At 44.8% G+C, this 18,216-nt stretch overlaps 1 protein-coding gene and 1 non-coding gene across 7 annotated transcripts in view; both read left to right on the top strand.

The window, feature by feature from the left end:
* Window positions 1-18,216, top strand: part of DCUN1D2 (defective in cullin neddylation 1 domain containing 2) — a 37,940-nt gene that overhangs the window by 10,839 nt on the left and 8,885 nt on the right. For all 6 annotated transcript variants that reach the window (XM_055360263.2, XM_004054768.5, XM_019039665.4 and 3 more), the window contains exons 3-4: window positions 188-356; window positions 6,677-6,807. In XM_055360263.2, the coding sequence (XP_055216238.1) occupies window positions 188-356; window positions 6,677-6,807 (300 nt within the window). The remainder of the gene's footprint in view (window positions 1-187; window positions 357-6,676; window positions 6,808-18,216) is intronic.
* LOC115933389 (U1 spliceosomal RNA) lies at window positions 1,849-2,012 on the top strand. Its single transcript, XR_004069240.1, has one exon. It is a non-coding gene; the product is annotated as a U1 spliceosomal RNA (small nuclear RNA).

Genomic DNA, 18,216 nt, shown 5'->3' with positions numbered 1-18,216 from the left:
TGGATAAATTATTAGTTGCTCACTGTTTCTTTCATGTGTAGTAGAAAACTGCAGCCTATTGATTGATGTATTGGAAACACGCTTGCTAGAACTATGTAGTATAATCGAATGCTAGGATTCAAACCTCTTATTTTAGAATTACTTTTCAAAATAGTATAACTTCCTTTTCCCCTGATATTAACTACAGATCCACAAGATGAAAACAAAATTGGAATCGATGGGATTCAACAGTTTTGTGATGATCTGAGCCTGGATCCTGCCAGTATCAGTGTATTGGTCATAGCGTGGAAGTTCAGGGCAGCAACTCAGTGTGAATTTAGCAGAAAGGAATTTCTAGATGGCATGACAGAACTTGGGTAAGTCAACTATTCTTAGCTTAAATGTTTTCAGAAATGGAAATACTTCTAACATTATTTTTCAGCAACCTGTACATACTAATTTCATATCTGCTTATTTTCTTTGTGTATCTTAAAAATTTCTTATGCATCTGTACTCTGCACTATCAAGCCTTTGGTTTCCTTTTAATTTTCAGTTTAACACTTTATTTCATTTCACATTTTTATTTTTTTCATATTAATCCGTTTTGTAACTCATTTTCTTCTTTTTGAGTTTTTTTCTTTCCAATTTTGAATTGACAGTAAATGCCAGGTTCAGTTCATTCGTGTTATTTCATAATACTGTATATTAAATGTAGAATTTATTATGCTGCTCTGTTAAAAACTAAGATGTCATTTTGGTTTTTGCTTGTAACATTTTTCTATTCTACCTACAGGATTGGGATAAAGGCTTCATTAATAACTTAAGGTGTTTCTCGCTCATCAGATAAGTTATAAAAGTAAATGAAAGGGCCTAATGTAACTGTCTCTTAATCATTAAGCTTACTGAACTACAGTCATGCACTACATAATGACGTTGCGGTCAACAGTGGACCGCTTATACAACAGTGGCCCTGTAAGGTTAGAATGGGGCTAAAAAATTCCTGCATCCCAGCCATCATAGTGTCACAGCACAATACATTGCCTGTGTGTGGTGATGCTGGCACAGACAAACCTACTGCACTGCCAGTCGCATAAAAAGCGTAGCGCCTCCAGTTATGTGCAGTATATAATACTTGATAATATAAAGGCTTATGTTACCAGTTTATTTACTCAACTTTTTATTATTTTCGAGTGTACTCCTACTTGTTTGTTTGTTTGTTTGTTTGTTTTTTGAGATGGAGTCTTACTCTGTCACCCAGGCTGGAGTGCAGTGGCACGATCTTGGCTCACAGCAAACTCCGTCTCCTGGGTTCAAGCGATTCTCCTGCCTCATGCCCAGCTAATTTTTGTATTTTTAGTAGAGACGGGATTTCACCATATTGGCCAGGCTGGTTTTGAACTCCTGACTTCAGGCGACCCACCTTGCCTCAGCCTCCCAAAGTGCTGGGATTACAGGCGGGAGCCACCGTGCCTGGCCCAGATGGATTTTTAAATATCACCTGTTCATATTGTTTAAAATAGATACAACTAAAACAGCTTTGAGGCATACAGGAACTCTACAGATAAGGAGGACCATTTCATAATGATAAAGGGCTTATCTCACCAAGAAGGCAGTCGCACTTATGTTTTTATGTATTTGTTGAAGAGTCCCAATGTATTTAAAGCAAAAATAAGCAACTACAAAGAGAAAGATACCAATCCATGATCAAAGTGAGGAATTTTCACACACATCGTAGTAACTGATGGAATGAATCAATGAAAAATTAGTGAGGAAATAGAAGATTTGGACAGCACAACAAATGGCCTAGGAGAACATTTAGAATGTTGCCTTCGATGCTTAAGAATACATATTCTTTTCAAAAGAAAACACAGAACAGCCTGGCAGGAGAGATACCATGATCATGAAGGTGATTTTCCCAGGGCTGGGCTTATCCATTGCATTCCAGATGTGCTGACGCCTGTGATTTTCCCAAATGTGGGAAACTGGACTGCATAATTTGTGGTAGTGGGGGGCTATGTTCGTGTTCTCTCCTGGTGTTTAAAATTTAAAAAAAAAACTTTATTAAAGGCACAGAACATTAATAAAAATTAACAATAAACTGGGCTATTAAGTAAATTGCAACAATTTCCAGAGGTTTGAAATGATACAGAATATGTTTTCTGACCACAGTACAGTTAAACTAGGAATATAACAAAAAGATAACTAGGATATGTGTGGATATTGCATACCTCTAAGTAACCCTTGGGATGAGAAAGAAGTTACAATGGAAATTAGAAAATATCTTGAATAATGAAAATACAATATATGTAAGCTTGTGGAATTCAGCTTATTAAATGCATATTTTAGAAAGAAGGAAAGGCTGAAAATCAGTGAGCAAAGCCTTCCATCTCAAGAAATAGAAAAAGAATATAGAAGGAAGGAATTAATATTTTTAAAGAAGCACTAATTTACAAGAATAATTAAATAGAAAAGAAGTTATCATTAGGAAGGATCAATAAAGCTAGAAGCTTGTTATTTGAAAAGACTTGTAAATGTGGTAAATCACAAGTAATGTACGTAGATGAAAAGGGGGACGAGATAATAGGTGCCAGAAGCATTAAAAAAAAAAAGTCATTTATGAAGAGCTTTATGCCAGTAAATTTGACAACGTATGTGAAAAATATAACTTACTAAAACTGACACATGAAGAAATAGAACATCTTAATAGTTCTGTAACTCTTAAGAATTTGAGCCTGTAGTTTAAAATCTTCTCAAAGAGACAACTCCTGTTTGGGATGACTTAATTGGCACATCCTACCAAACTCCTAATGAAAAGGAAAATCCCCAGTTTTAAACATCCTCTTCCAGAGAATAGTAAAGGAAGAAAGATTTCACAATTTGTTTTTAAGGCCAGCGAAAGCTGCATGACAAAACCAAGGAAGAACATTTGAGAATGGAAAATTATAGGCCACTCTCAGCTGTAAGACTCAGAAGATGCATAAGATGATTATAAGATGCAAAAATCCTACACACAGTATCAGGAAACTGACCAGTCATTAGCAAAAAACCCAAGACGATAAGCCCAGGATGATACATCATGACACAGTTGGTTATATCCAGGAATGCAAGATCCGTTTAATGTTACAAAGTCAATCGGTGTAATTAATTTACCATGGTTAACAACAGGAAAAAAAGGATCATCCCAGTGCATAAGATGGGTTTGATCAAATTCAATGTTTCTTCATTTAAAAAAAAAAAAAACTCATAGAAAACTAAGAATAAGAGGGGCAGTTCTTAATCTGGCCAAAAGGAAAAAATTCCTATGGCAAACATTATACTTACTGGAATTGTAAGCCACCTTCTCTTTGAGACAGAACAAAACCCAAATGACTGTTTCTATTCAGTATTAAACTGGAGATCATAGCTAGTCCAACCTATGGGTAAAATATTCAAATCAGTAGTGACGTTAGCCAAACTACAGGATCCAAGGTCTGCAAATAAAAACCTGTTCTATTTCAGGACACCAAGTGCAACAACCAGCAAAACGGTAAAATTTAAAATCTATGTCATTTTTCAGTATCTTCAAAAATAGAAAATACCTAGAATAAATCGGATTAAAGATGTGTGATACTCCCATAGAGAAAATAGTAATTCATCAAGAGACAGGAAAGAAGACCTGAATAAATGGAGAAATATACTTCATTCATAGGTTGGAATACAGTATTTTATCCTTAGCTTTTTATATTGAATGTGATCTCAATTTAAAAATCCCAATAGATAGTGGGTTTGTATATGTGTAATTTGACAAGCTGATTTGAAATTTCTATGAAAATGCACAGTCAAAAAGCAGTTCTTGAAGAAAAAGAACAAGATGGGAAGATTTGCTGTACCAGATAATTGGAACTTTTAAAGCTACAGTAATTAAGACTACATGGCATCAAGCGCCAGATCAGATAAATAGACCAGAGACCAGTGGAGCAGAATGGAGGGCTCAGAAAGAAGTCCGTGTATGGGGGGACTTCTGGTTTATGACAGAGCTAGACTTCAGTGGAGAAAGACGTTTTTTCAATAAATGATACTGGGAGGATTAGCTAGTATTTTGGGGAAAAATAAATCCTGACCTCTACCGCATACCATATGTAAAAATCAGTTTCAGATAGATCGTAGATCTCAGTTTGAAAGGCAAAAGCAAAAAGTCTGTAGAAAATAATGTAGGAAAATGTCTTTTATGACTATAAAATAGGATAATTTTTAAAACATCAACAAAAACAATAAATCACCATAAAGAAAAATACCGATAGAGTGTATTATAGTAAAAATAAGAACTTCTGGTTAAGAAACATCAAGGTAGTAGGAAGGCAATCCATGTTCTGTGTGAAAGTTCTTTAAAAATTCCTGGCAAAGTCTTGTATCTTTAATATATAAAGAATTTCTACAAAACAATAAGAAAAAGACATTGAAAAACAACCAAAAGATTTGACAAGCACTTCACAAAAGAGGATGCACAAGGGCCAGTTAAAGTATAAGATGCTTAATCTAATTCACTGGGGAAATGCAGGTGAAAACCACAGGGAAATAGAACCCCATAAGAAACCACCCTCTTGGGTGCTAAAATAAGACACGATAGCAAATGTGAGTGCAAATGCATGGAGGGGGACTCCAGTGAACTGTTTTGATGTCAGTTACTAAATGGAAGGTGCACAGACGCCATGACCCAGCCATCCACTCTGGAATGTGCCTGACGTGGTACATTCACAGGTATGTTGTGATCTGTGTGCAGAAGTGTTGACACCATTACTCCAAACCAGGAAACTAGAAACAGCCAGAATGTTCACCAACAGTAGCGTTTATGAATCATAAAATATGTATATAACAAGAATTCTGTATGGCCAAGAAAATGAGCAGCTGGAGCTGTGCATACCCACAGGAACGAAGCGAACCTCTCGGACATCACAAAGGCAGAAACAGCCAGACGTGAGGTGGTGCACGCTGAGTTCCTGATTACATCCAGCTAGAGGCACGGTGAAGGACTGCTCCAGTAGGCGGTGGGGCACAGTGGGCCTGGCCCAGAAGTGTGATTGTCCATGCCTCACCAGAGGGAAGAGGAGGCTGAAATGGCAAAGAGCCCTCAGCTGCCACCCACTCTCCTTTTTAAGAAGGTCACACTCTGTCGTGCCAACCTGGGGTACAGTGCATTGCTGGGACTTCAGGCACATGCCACCACACCTGGCTAGTTTTTATTTTTTGTGGAGACTGGGTCTCTCTATGTTGCCCAGACTGGTCTCAAACTCCTGGCCTCAAGCGATCCTCTCTCCTCCACCTCTCAAAGCACTGGGATTACAGGAATGAGCCACTGTACCTGGCCCAGCCGCCACCCTTGATGTGGATGGTGCTTAACGCTCACCCTCACCTGCAGTACAGCCATGCGTCACTCAGAGACAGGGACACGTTCTGAGAAGTGCATCGTTAGGAAATTTCACTGTGCAGATATCACAGAGTGTACTTACACAAACCGAGATGGTACAGCCCACTACACACCTAGTCTGTGGTACATCCTGTTGCTCCTAGGCTGTGAACCTGTTCAGCAGGTGACTGTCCTCAGTTCTGTAGGCAGCTGTAACACAATGGTAAGTCTGTGTATCTAAACACACCTGAAGGTGGAAATGGTCATGCATTGTGCTAGACGTTGCAGTGGCTCTGACGCCTCGAGGTGGCAGGAATCTAGGTGCCATTATGATTTTATGGGACCACTGTGACATACACCTTCTGCTGTTGACAGTGACTGCGCGCAGGACTGAGTCATACATTTGTGCTTTTCTGTGTATGTCTTCGAGGACTTTTCTAGCTGCTCTAAAGCTTTCTTCAATGTTATTTCCTTACGTCTGCTCTACTTGAGTAAGTGTTGCTTTTATTCTGTGCTTTGCTGTGCAGTCGAAATTACAAAGATAGACTTTGTTTTACTGTTGTCGATTTCTGCCTTAGAGGCTGTTGACTGTTTTTAAAGGTTATTGACTTTTTGATGGAAAAATTCAATTTTAAAACAACATAGAGCTGTGTTTTACAATACCTGGATATTTTAAATCTAACTTGCTGTAATGAAGAGATCCCTAAATAAGGTAGCTTAAGTTTATATGAGTTTGTTTTTCGCTTGTGTGATGGGACAGAGGTAACAGTGGCCCAGGCTGGCAGGGCGACTGCCATTCTGCAAGTCACTGAGAAATGCGGTCTTTCCATCTTTCCATTACCTCGTCTCTGCCATCTTGTCACCTCATGCCCTGTCACCGCAGGGCAGGGGCCTCTCTCCGTGGTCAAAGCTACCAAGTTAGACCACGCCCTTGTTCCAATTCTCAAGAAGAGGGCAAAAGATGTTGGTTTTGGGTTTTTCTTTTAATAATTTTACTGAGATCGAATTCACATACCACATTTTCTTTCATTTAAAGTCTACAACTCAGTGGTTTTAGTATATTCCCAGAGCTGGGCGGCTGCCACCAGTATCTGTCTCAGAGCATTTTGAATTCCTTTTAGCAAGGGAGATGTGGCCCCCCCATCTTCTCTTACATCATCACTTAGAGCCTTAGGCCGCGCCTGGGAAAGGAAGTTGGGAAATACGGTCTCCAGCTGGAGCCGCGTGCCTGGTCACAGTTCCTGCACAGGGCACAGGGGGAGTCGACTACGGAGGCGCATCTGCCGCAAGACAAACCACTCTCTGTCATCGCAGGTGTGACAGCATGGAGAAGCTAAAGGCTCTTCTGCCAAGACTGGAGCAGGAGCTGAAGGACACAGCCAAGTTTAAAGATTTTTATCAGTTTACCTTCACCTTCGCTAAGAACCCAGGGCAGAAAGGTTTAGGTGAGTATGAAATCCAAATACGTAAAATGCCAGATCATAATGAGGTTTTCAGTGGACGTGAGCAACATGATTTCTGTGCAGCCAACTGTAATGTTTTTGGGTTTTGGTTTGGTTTTTTGGAGATACGGTCTTGCTCTGTCACCTAGGCTGGAGTGCAGTGGTGCAATCACAGCTCACTGCAGCCTCAATCTCCTGGGCTCAAGCAATCCTCCCACCTCAGCCTCCCAAGTAGCTGGGACTACAGGCGTCCACCACCGCATCTGGCTATTTTCATTTTTGTTTTAATTTTTAGTAAAGACAAGGTCTTGCCTTGTTGCCTATGCTGGTCTCGAACTCCTGAGCTCAGGCATTCTTCCCACTTCAGAGTGTTGGGATGACAGGCATGAGCCACTGCGGCCGGCCCAGCTGTAACGTTACCGCCCTCTTGGTTTCTTTTCTTCTCCACACTTTGCTCTGTATGTAGGTAGATGAGTTTATAATACCGCGTACCTGAAAATCTCAGTTGATAGCGTCTCTCAACTTCTGGGTTTACATATTTAAGTTTTAAAATGTAAACTAATTTGTAAATGTCCTGTATCAGTTCATAATTGTTCTCTCTGTGCCACATAGACCCAGCCCGCATACCAACAATTCAGCCCACTTTTGCGTTTTATTTTAAAATACTGTACTCCATTTGTATGGACCATTAATGTGGCCCATTTGCATGGACAATAATAAATTTTTTTTTACTTGGGGAGTCTGCATTCGCTTTAACTGTCACTCCTAACCCTGCAGCAGGGATTCAGGGACTGCAGTGAAGGTGGAGGTGGAGCTGGGTTGGGCTCTGGTAGGTGTGCAGTGATCACCTGAGAGGGCAGTTGCACAGAGGAACAGGCACAGGGTCAGAGGCACGGGGCAGAAGGACAAGGAATGCAGGCACAGAGGGGCAGAGACACGGGACAGAGGGATAGAGAGACGGGGGACAGAGGGACAGAGGCACAGGAGACAGAGGGATAGAGAGACGGGGGACAGAGGGACAGAGGCACAGGAGACAGGGTTAGAGAGACGGGGGACAGAGGCACAGGAGACAGGCACGGGCGGACACGGGCAGAGACATGGGACAGAGGGATAGAGAGATGGGGGACAGAGGGACAGAGGCACAGGAGACAGAGGCACAGGGGGACAGAAGGACAGAGGTACGGGAGCAGAGGCGCAGGGGGACACGGGAGAGAGACACAGAGGGCTGGTGAGAGAGAACAGGCGCTGAGACGCGTCTCGGCCCCACACTGGTTACTGAATTACAGTACCTGCTGTGCAAGGCCCTGGGGCCTGTTGGGCCCTCGCTTTGCCTCTTGGGTGACAGTAGCGGTGTCTGCTGCGTCTTGGCTCAGGAGCCTGCCGCATGCGGCACCTAGGGACACCAGCAGTGGCGAGACCCCCAGCCTTGCTCAGGGCTGCCAATTGATGAGAGCCTGTCCTGCCCTTTCTGTTTGTGAGCTGGGATGATCCCAGAAGGAAGTCTTTCTGTCTCCTGGTGTTGGGTGCCAGAGGTGCAGGCTGCTTAGAAAGGCCGGATGACCTTGGGGGCGAGTGTGTTCCCTACTTCTTTCGACCGAGGGTCAGTTTATTGTTCATGTCCCCGTGAACTCATGGAGTGCTGTTGGTGTGCTCTGGTGTTGGTGACTGCTCCTTTCCTGTCTGCACAGCAGGCTGCCCTGGGCTCGTCCAGTCACCTTCTGCCCCAGACCTGTAGTCGCTTTTTCTCCAAGAAGCCCTGATTTCTTTTAGCGGAAACTGGTTTCAGGCTGTGGTGGGGTCGCGGCTGGTGTTCATTCAGAGTCGTCGTTTCCAGGCTTTTTATTTTTTTATTTTTTTAATTTTTGTTCATTTGGATGCTTCTAAACCACAGTCAGGACTACAGATTATTTTTCCTACTTGAGCTTGTCTGTACTGCAGCTGTGTTTCCCTTCTCCTGCTCTGGTTCTCAAGGGCACAGGTGAGGATAGCGTTAGAATATCCATGGTGACGTGTTAGCCCAATCCCACACGGCACACACCACAGGCTCAGAGTGACGAAACGAATGCTGTCTCCACCAGTAGAATTACTGTGAGTAGCGGAAAAGAAAAGGGCGGGGTTGGGGGGTAATACACTCTCCCCCCACTTAAAACAATAGTTGGGCCTTACCTTTGTTTTCCAGGCACACAGCCAGGCCTCCCCTGTCGTCGTGGGTGGTCTTTGCTCTGTGTTCCCCAGCAGCCCCTGCTCATCGCCAGGGCTTCTGTTGACGTCTCTCTGCTCACAGGTTTTGAAATTCATTCTCCAATGGATCCCCAGGAAGTGCTTTTGGGGACAGTATTCCCTGAGTCCTTGCGTGCTGGGTATAAAAAATCCTTTTTGATCCTTTGAATGTCTTAAGTGTGTCGCTCCACTTTCTTCTGGCGTAGATCGTTATTGTCAAACAGAATGATGATAAGCCAATCTTCTTGGCCTTATAAGTTGCTTACTGTTTTGCCTAAATACCCAAACAAAGGCCATTTTTTCTTTTGCTTTGAAGCCCAGTAATTTTACTAAAATGTGTCTGGGTGTTGTGGGTCGTCCATGGTCAGTGTTCTCATATATGCTGCTGAGTGTTTTCAGTAAGTACTTTCTAATCTTTTTTTAATTTCAGGGAAAATGTTCTTGAATTATAGTTGTAAGCATTTGTTCTGTTCCTTGTATTTGGTTTTGGTCTCTATGCAAACTCCTATTACCCATATAATTGGAGTTAGGTCCTCTGTGGAGTTGGGTCCCCTGTGGAGTTGTGTCTTCTGTGGAGTTGGGTCCCCTGTGGAGTTGGGTCCCCTGTGGAGTTGTGTCTTCTGTGGAGTTGGGTCCCTTGTGGAGTTGGGTCCCCTGTGGAGTTGTGTCTTCTGTGGAGTTGGGTCCCCTGTGGAGTTGGGTCCCCTGTGGAGTTGGGTCCCCTGTGGAGTTGGGTCTTCTGTGGAGTTGGGTCCCCTGTGGAGTTGTGTCTTCTGTGGAGTTGGGTCCCCTGTGGAGTTGGGTCCCTTGTGAAGTTGGGTCTTCTGTGGAGTTGGGTCCCCTGTGGAGTTGGGTCCCTTGTGAAGTTGTGTCTTCTGTGGAGTTGTGTCCCCTGTGGAGTTGTGTCTTCTGTGGAGTTGGGTCCCCTGTGGAGTTGGGTCTCTTGTGAAGTTGGGTCTTCTGTGGAGTTGTGTCCCCTGTGGAGTTGTGTCTTCTGTGGAGTTGGGTCCCCTGTGGAGTTGGGTCCCTTGTGAAGTTGGGTCTTCTGTGGAGTTGGGTCCCCTGTGGAGTTGGGTCCCCTGTGGAGTTGGGTCCCCTGTGGAGTTGGGTCTTCTGTGGAGTTGGGTCCCCTGTGGAGTTGTGTCTTCTGTGGAGTTGGGTCCCCTGTGGAGTTGGGTCCCCTGTGAAGTTGGGTTTTCTGTGGAGTTGGGTCCCCTGTGGAGTTGGGTCCCCTGTGAAGTTGGGTCTTCTGTGGAGTTGTGTCCCCTGTGGAGTTGGGTCTTCTGTGGAGTTGGGTCACCTGTGGAGTTGTGTCTTCTGTGGAGTTGTGTCTTCTGTGGAGTTGGGTCCCCTGTGGAGTTGTGTCTTCTGTGGAGTTGGGTCCCCTGTGGAGTTAGGTCTTCTGTGGAGTTAGGTCTTCTGTGGAGTTGGGTCCCTTGTGGAGTTGGGTCCCCTGTGGAGTTAGGTCTTCTGTGGAGTTGGGTCCCCTGTGGAGTTGGGTCCCCTGTGGAGTTGGGTCTTCTGTGGAGTTGGGTCCCCTGTGGAGTTGTGTCTTCTGTGGAGTTGGGTCCCCTGTGGAGTTGGGTCCCTTGTGAAGTTGGGTCTTCTGTGGAGTTGGGTCCCCTGTGGAGTTGGGTCCCTTGTGAAGTTGTGTCTTCTGTGGAGTTGTGTCCCCTGTGGAGTTGTGTCTTCTGTGGAGTTGGGTCCCCTGTGGAGTTGGGTCCCTTGTGAAGTTGGGTCTTCTGTGGAGTTGGGTCCCCTGTGGAGTTGGGTCCCCTGTGGAGTTGGGTCCCCTGTGGAGTTGGGTCTTCTGTGGAGTTGGGTCCCCTGTGGAGTTGTGTGTTCTGTGGAGTTGGGTCCCCTGTGGAGTTGGGTCCCTTGTGAAGTTGGGTCTTCTGTGGAGTTGGGTCCCCTGTGGAGTTGGGTCCCTTGTGAAGTTGGGTCTTCTGTGGAGTTGTGTCCCCTGTGGAGTTGGGTCTTCTGTGGAGTTGGGTCACCTGTGGAGTTGTGTCTTCTGTGGAGTTGTGTCTTCTGTGGAGTTGGGTCCCCTGTGGAGTTGTGTCTTCTGTGGAGTTGGGTCTTCTGTGGAGTTGGGTCCCTTGTGGAGTTGGGTCCCCTGTGGAGTTAGGTCTTCTGTGGAGTTGGGTCCCCTGTGGAGTTGGGTCCCCTGTGGAGTTGGGTCTTCTGTGGAGTTGGGTCCCCTGTGGAGTTGTGTCTTCTGTGGAGTTGGGTCCCCTGTGGAGTTGGGTCCCTTGTGAAGTTGGGTCTTCTGTGGAGTTGGGTCCCCTGTGGAGTTGTGTCTTCTGTGGATTTGGGTCCTCTGTGGAGTTGTGTCTTCTGTGGAGTTGGGTCCTCTGTGGAGCTGGGTCCTCAGTGGAGTTGTGTCTTCTGTGGAGTTGGGTCCCCTGTGGAGTTGTGTCTTCTGTGGAGTTGGGTCCCCTGTGGAGTTGGGTCCCTTGTGGAGTTGGGTCTTCTGTGGAGTTGGGTCACCTGTGGAGTTGTGTCTTCTGTGGAGTTGTGTCTTCTGTGGAGTTGGGTCTTCTGTGGAGTTGGATCCTCTGTGGAGTTGTGTCTTCTGTGGAGTTGGGTCCCCTGTGGAGCTGGGTCCCCTGTGGTGTTGGGTCCCCTGTGGAGTTGGGTCCTCTGTAGAGTCTTCTGTGGAGTTAAGTCTTGGGCAGTGTGCGTTGCTTTCTCTCAGTCCTTTTTATCTGTACTTCATTTCTTTTTTATTTGAAAAATGATCTTCCTTTTTCACCATTTCCTCCTCTGAAGTTGTTACCCATCATGTGTCACATAATGGCAGCGATAGGTTCTGAGAAATGCATTGTTAGGCAGTCTCATCCTTGTGCGACATCACAGGGCGCATGTTTGCAAACCTGGGTGGCGTAGCCTATTGCACGCCTAGCGTTATGGCTCAGCCCGTGGCTCTGGGGATACAAACCTGAACAGCATGTGACTGTACTGAAGACGGTAGGCAACCGTAACACGGTGGTGAGGATTTGTGTATCCAAACACGCTGAAGCATAGAAAAGGGGCAGTGAAAATGCACTTTTGCAATCCTGTGGGACTGCTGTCACTTATGCGGACTATCATTGGCTGAGATGTTATGCCGTGTGTGGCTGCCTTTATCTCCCTCATGTGCCTTCTAGTAAAGTCATTTCCAGAATGATTTTCCTTTGTTTCTAATTCTTGAGTGTGATTTCCTCATTACTAAGTTTTCCTAATTCTCATTTGTGGTGGTTCATGTTTTGTTCCATTTCTTAATGTCCTTTAGCCTATTTTGAAGTCAATGATCACACTTAAAAAAAAAAAGTTTTTAATTTATTTTGAGACAGGGTCTTGCTCTCTTGCCCAGGCTGGAGTGGAGTGGCACGATCATAGCTCACTGCAGCCTCGAATTCTTGGGCTTAAGTGATCCTCCCACCTCGGCTTCCCACAGTGCTGGGATTACAGACATGAGCCACCACACCTGGCTTAACATTTTGTTTTAGAGTTGAGGTCTCCCTCCGTTGCCCAGGTTTAAGTGCAGAGGTGTGGGCATGACTGCAGCCTCAGGCTCCTGGGTTTCAGTGATCCTCCCACCTCAGCCTCCCAGCTAACTGGGACTGTAGGCACGCAGACTGTGCCTGGTTAATTTTTAAACTTTTTTTGGAGAGACGGAGTTTTACTGTGTTGCCCGGGCTGGTCTCAAACTGCTGGTCTCACACAGTCCTCTCACCTCAGGCTCCCAAAGTGCTGGGATTACAGGCGTGAGCCACGGTTTCAGCTGAAGGTCGCACTTTTGATCTGTTCTGTTGGTGTGTTTCCCAGCATGCATTCATTTTCTAGGGGTGACTTCTGTTTGTAGTATCTTTTTTCTCAGGATAGCATTGTGTGGGATTTGATCTCAGGGCTGTTCTGTTGCTCATTTTTATGTGAAATCAGTTTTCCTAGTCTTTCAGAAGGAGGATGGTTTGGGGCAGCTTTTCGACTTCATGGTGCTCCCTCTTGGCTGTGTGTGTGTGTGTGTGTGTGTGTGTGCAGGCGTGTAGTAGACAGAAATGTCGGCTTTGCTGTCTGAGATTGTCTGGCACTGCTCCTCCCCCCTCCTCAGCTTTCCTGTCTTTTCCATCTCCATTGTCCCTTTCCTGCCCAGCCTGTTCTGCTCCCAGGCGCTTCCCTGTTGGTGGCCTCTGCCCTCAGCCACAGCCTACTTCAGGCTTGTCCTTACCTGGTCTCGGCGTGTAGGCACCTCCGAGGCCCTCCTGTTCTCACATCTGTCAGAGGCCCTGTGCCCCCCACGTCCCCGGCACGACGGCAACACACGGGGCCTATTGCTGGCAGTGGCTCGTCCCCTAGCTTACAACTTGGGTTTGTGGTGATACTTTCTCACCTAAATTTATGGTAAATGTTGCCTCTGGGTGTTTGGCTTTGCTTTCTAATTGCTGCATCTGCTTTTATGCGCAGATTCAGGGAAGGTTACACACTGTGCTGCCTCCGCCCCGCCTGTCCAGGGCCCTCCCCCGCCCCCTTTAGTGCTGCGTCCTCATAGGCCGCTTGTCTGAAGGAGAGGGTGATGGAGCGTGGCACGTCTTGCGTTTAAACCCGTCAAGTCAGGAGTCCTTGGGGGTTTATTTCCCCAGGACTGTTCTTTTGTCTTTTCTTTTAACCATTTTAACAATTTTTAAGTGTACGGTTCAATAGCACTAAGTAGATTCACAGTGTTGTGTAAACATCACTAGTATTTATTCCCAGAACTTTCTCATCTTCCCAAACTGAAATGCTGTCCCCATCAAACACTGACTCCCCACTCCCCCTCCCCCAGCCACTGGCAGCCCCCATTCTACTTCTGGTCTCTGGAGTTGACTCCTCTTGGGACCTCACGTAAGTGGAATCACACAGTATGTATCTTTTTGTGACCAGCTCATTCCGCTTGATATAATGTTTTGTTGTAGTATATGTCAGAATTTCCTTCCTTTTTCAAGGTTGAATAATATTCCCTGTGTGCATAGACCACATTTTGTTTATCCCAGTGGACACTTGGGTTGCTTTTACCGTTTGGCTATTGTGAATAACGCTGCTATGAACGTGGTGTGCACGCATCTGTTTTAGACCCTGCTTTTAATGCTTTTTTCTTTTTTTTTTTTTTAAGATGGAGCCTCGCTCTGTCGCCCAGGCTGGAGTGCAGTGGTGTGATCTTGGCTCACTGCAACCTCTGCCTCCCAGGTTCAAGCGATTCTCCTGCCTCAGCCTCCTGAGTAGCTGGGATTACAGGCATGCACCACCACGCCCGGCTAATTTTTGTATTATTAGTAGAGATGGGGTTTCTCCATGTTGGTCAGGCTGGTCTCGAACTCCTGACCTCAGGTGATCCACCCACCTCGGCCTCCCAAAGTGCTGGGATTACAGGCGTGAGCCACCGCGCCCGGCCCGCTTTTAATTCTTTTGGGTATATACCCAGAAATGGAATTACTGGAATGTATGGTAATTCTGTTTAATTTCTTGAGGAACGAGGAACCACCATATTTTTTTTTACATTCCTGTCAGCAACGAAGCTGAGCATCCAACCTCTGCACATCCTGACAACAATCGCTGTTTTCTGAATAGTGGCCATCCTGATGGATGTACCCAAGACTGCTCTTTATAAGCTGACATTTTACTTTGGGGACTAAAAATCTCCTTTTTTTTTTTTTTTTTTTTTGCAGTGGTGTCACAAATTTTTATTCAAAATAGGCACTCTGAAAACAATAGGTAAAAAAATAAAAATAAAGTTCAACAAGCTGTCTTTGAATTTACAACAGACTACACCGGTGATCACAGATCAGTTTCAAAATTGCCTCCAATATGCACATTATAGCAATTACATGCAAGTATTATATTTTTTAAAATGCACATAGTAACATCATGTTTCTCAGAGGCTGTCACGTCCTCTAGATATTTCTACCTAGAGATACAGTAAACGGGCTCCTCTGCTGTGTACCACCAGCAATATTACTTGCGGTCTAAACTGGCTGGTCTCCATCACTGGTTCTGGTGCTTTAAGTTTTTTTATATTGTGTGGGGGGAAAAAACGAGGTTTAACATCCAAAGGACAGGCCAGGCGTGGTGGCTCACGCCTGTAATCCCAGCACTTTGGGAGGCCGAGGCAGGTGGATCACGAGGTCAGGAGATCGAGACCATCCTGGCCAACATGGTGAAACCCCGTCTTTACTAAAAAAATATAAAAAATTAGCCGGGCGTGGTGGCGGGCACCTGTAGTCCCAGCTACTCAGGAGGCTGAGGCAGGAGAATGGCGTGAACCCAGGAGGCGGAGCTTGCAGTGAGCCGAGATCGTGCCACTGCACTCCAGCCTGGGCGACAGAGCAGGACTCTCTCAAAAAAAAAAAAAAAAAAAAAAAAATCCAAAGGACAGTGACAGCAATGGGGATTCTTTAACAGTATGCCATCCCATCCACCTGGATTCAGCTTCCAGCCTTAACCAGCTAGAGAAAAGCCCGTTTCACCACTAAACATGGCCTCCAGGAAATGTGGCCAGAGATTTACTGTACCAGCCACGGAGACTGAGCTCTTGGTCTGCAGACTTCACCCTGCCCCCTGAAAACCTACGCTGAAATTTAAGTTAGTTTCCACACTCGGGGCAGTAAATGTTTATTCTAAAGGCACTGAAGATTTATTATTTTGCCTCTGAGTGGAGAAATGACTTAGCGTATCAAAAGAAGGGGAAAGTCTACACTGAAAAGTATTTTTGCATCTACAGAATGACTCTGTTTGTAAAATAACTCTTGATTTACGAGCTACATACCAGATGTCAGATTCTGTCTACTTTTAACAAATGAAAACATTTGGTTTTCTACAATAAAACTCTTTATTTTTTATCTGTGCTATTCCACTCTATTTCTAAGAGGCTAAGGCAAAATAGTCATTAAAGTTAAAGCTCATTTTAGTTTAGACCCTGATTACTCAGTAACTATCATCAGTATTCTCAAGAAACCATTACCACTCTTTTCTAGAAACTAACAAGCAGGCCGAATGTGGTGGCTCACACCTGTAATCCCAGCACTTCTGGGTGGATCACTTGAGGTCAGGAGTTCGAGAACAGCTTGGGCAACATGGCAAATCCCCATCTCTACTAAAAATACAAAAAATTAGCTGAGTCTGGTGGCACACACCTGTAGTCCCAGCTACTCAGGAGGCTGAGGCACAAGAATCGCTTGAACCCAGGAGGCGGAGGTTGCAGTCAGCTGATATCACATCACTGCACTCCAACCTGGGTGACAGAGCAAGACTCCATCTCAAAAAAAAAATGATCTATCTATCTATCTATATGTGTGCATAGATAGATAGATAGATAGATAGATAGATAGATAGATAGATAGATAGATAGATACACACACATACATACATACAAGAATTATCTGGGTGTGGTGGTGTGCACCTGTAGTCCCTGCTACTCAGGAGGCTGAGGCAAGAGGATTACTTGAGCCTGGGAGGTGGAGGCTGCAGTGAGCTGAGATTGCACCACTGCACTCCAGCCTGGGCGACAGAGCCAGACCATATTTAAAAAAAAAAAAAAAAAGCAAATAGACGAGAGAATAATGATGTGGAGGAAGACTTGAGGTGAGCTCCTTCGGTGTTCTTGGGCTCTGTCACTTGGTAAGGACAGGGCCACCTGTGCTCCTGACAGGTGCTGGTTTCTGCTGTGGCTGTTCTTCCATCTCATGCAGGGTTTTTGTTTTTTTGTTTGTTTGTTTTTTTTACTTCTCTCTGTTTCCTGATCCCCTCACCCCAATTTTCTCTGGCAGTAGTCACCCAAACAGGAAATGCTGCTTCTCACACTTTTCTAAAATTTGGCCATTTCAGGTCTGAGTGTAATGATCATGATTTTTCAAGGAAAGTCTGGGTCATGCTTTACTTTTGAGCAGTTTAATTCTCAGAGGTCTATCTAGCTTCCTTTCCAAAGTGAGGATTAGTCTGATCCAAATTTTAAAATAATAGCATTTACTTTTTATTGTTAAATGTTTATCAGGAAGGACACTGAAATTTCAGTGAATGATAAAACTTTTTTTCTGACTATTTTGAACTGTTACTTTAATATCTTCAGCATAATCTTAGGATAACTCAGCTTCTATTAAAGATAATCATTTATATTTATTGATACTCTGCAATGCAGGGGATACTTTAAATGTTGACATGGAAAAATGTTTAAAAGATTAGCATTTTATCTGACTGTCATATGTAGGTATTTAAGAATTTTTATCTTATAATGCCATGTTAACTTGACACATACAGAAAAGTATTATGGAGCTTTTCTAGGCCCTTGGCAAAGCCAGCAAGATCAGCATCACTGCAGAATTTGCTGGAAACACAGGCCCTGGGGCTTCAGCCAGGCCAGCTGCCTGGGTTAGTAATGACTGCGCAGCAAACACCTCAAAACGCAGTGGCTTCAAATGACAGTCGTTTTGGTAGCTCATGATCCATTGGGTCAGGAACTTGGGCAGATTCCGCTGAGCGGCCTTTCTCTTCCATCCGTGCTGCTCTCCGCCATGGCCTCCCACCTGCCTCCAGCTGCCCCGCATGGGCCTCCTGGCAGCGTGGTGGCTCGGGCAGAAGCACTCGGCCCGCAGAGGCTGCCGTGTCCCCCGCAGCAACGTCCAGCTGCCCCGTCCTGGAAACGCGCAGCGTCCCTTCCACTCGGTGCCACCACTTCATTCCATGGTAATTTCCGGGAGGTTATAAATTAGAGTCTAAATTAATTGCCCAGTTCAGAGTTGCAAAATTTATTTTCTTTGTGCATGAATGTTTCAAGGAAGGTCAGTATATGGGTAGAGAGTGTTTGGAAACATTTTTAAGATTCAGGACCTACCATGTTCAGCCTGCGTTTTATAAATTTCCTTAAGCATCAAAGCTTTCAGTGGCAGAACAGGCCATTGAAAGCTGCAACAGATTTATAGTTTATCCTTGAATTCCTCACTGAGAACAAGGACTTGTTTACTCCTGTAGATACTTAAATGAAATGTTTGTCAGAATCATTCACTATCGGATGGGAAGCATTACTGATTTTGTTTCTTTGCTTTATGACAATAGCTGAGAGAATATGAAATTTTATTAAAGAAAACAATAGCCTCCTCGGGAAAAGATTAGATTGTGTGAACACTTCAAATAGATTATACACTATTTTTAGAAAAGTTTTTTGAGGGCTTTTTAAAAACAGAA

The sequence above is a fragment of the Gorilla gorilla genome, chromosome 14 (assembly GCF_029281585.2).
Source record: "Gorilla gorilla gorilla isolate KB3781 chromosome 14, NHGRI_mGorGor1-v2.1_pri, whole genome shotgun sequence".
NCBI classification, from domain to species: domain Eukaryota; kingdom Metazoa; phylum Chordata; class Mammalia; order Primates; family Hominidae; genus Gorilla; species Gorilla gorilla.
The sequence above is the reverse complement of the archived record's forward strand: the minus strand, read 5'-3'. Positions and strand labels throughout refer to the sequence as shown.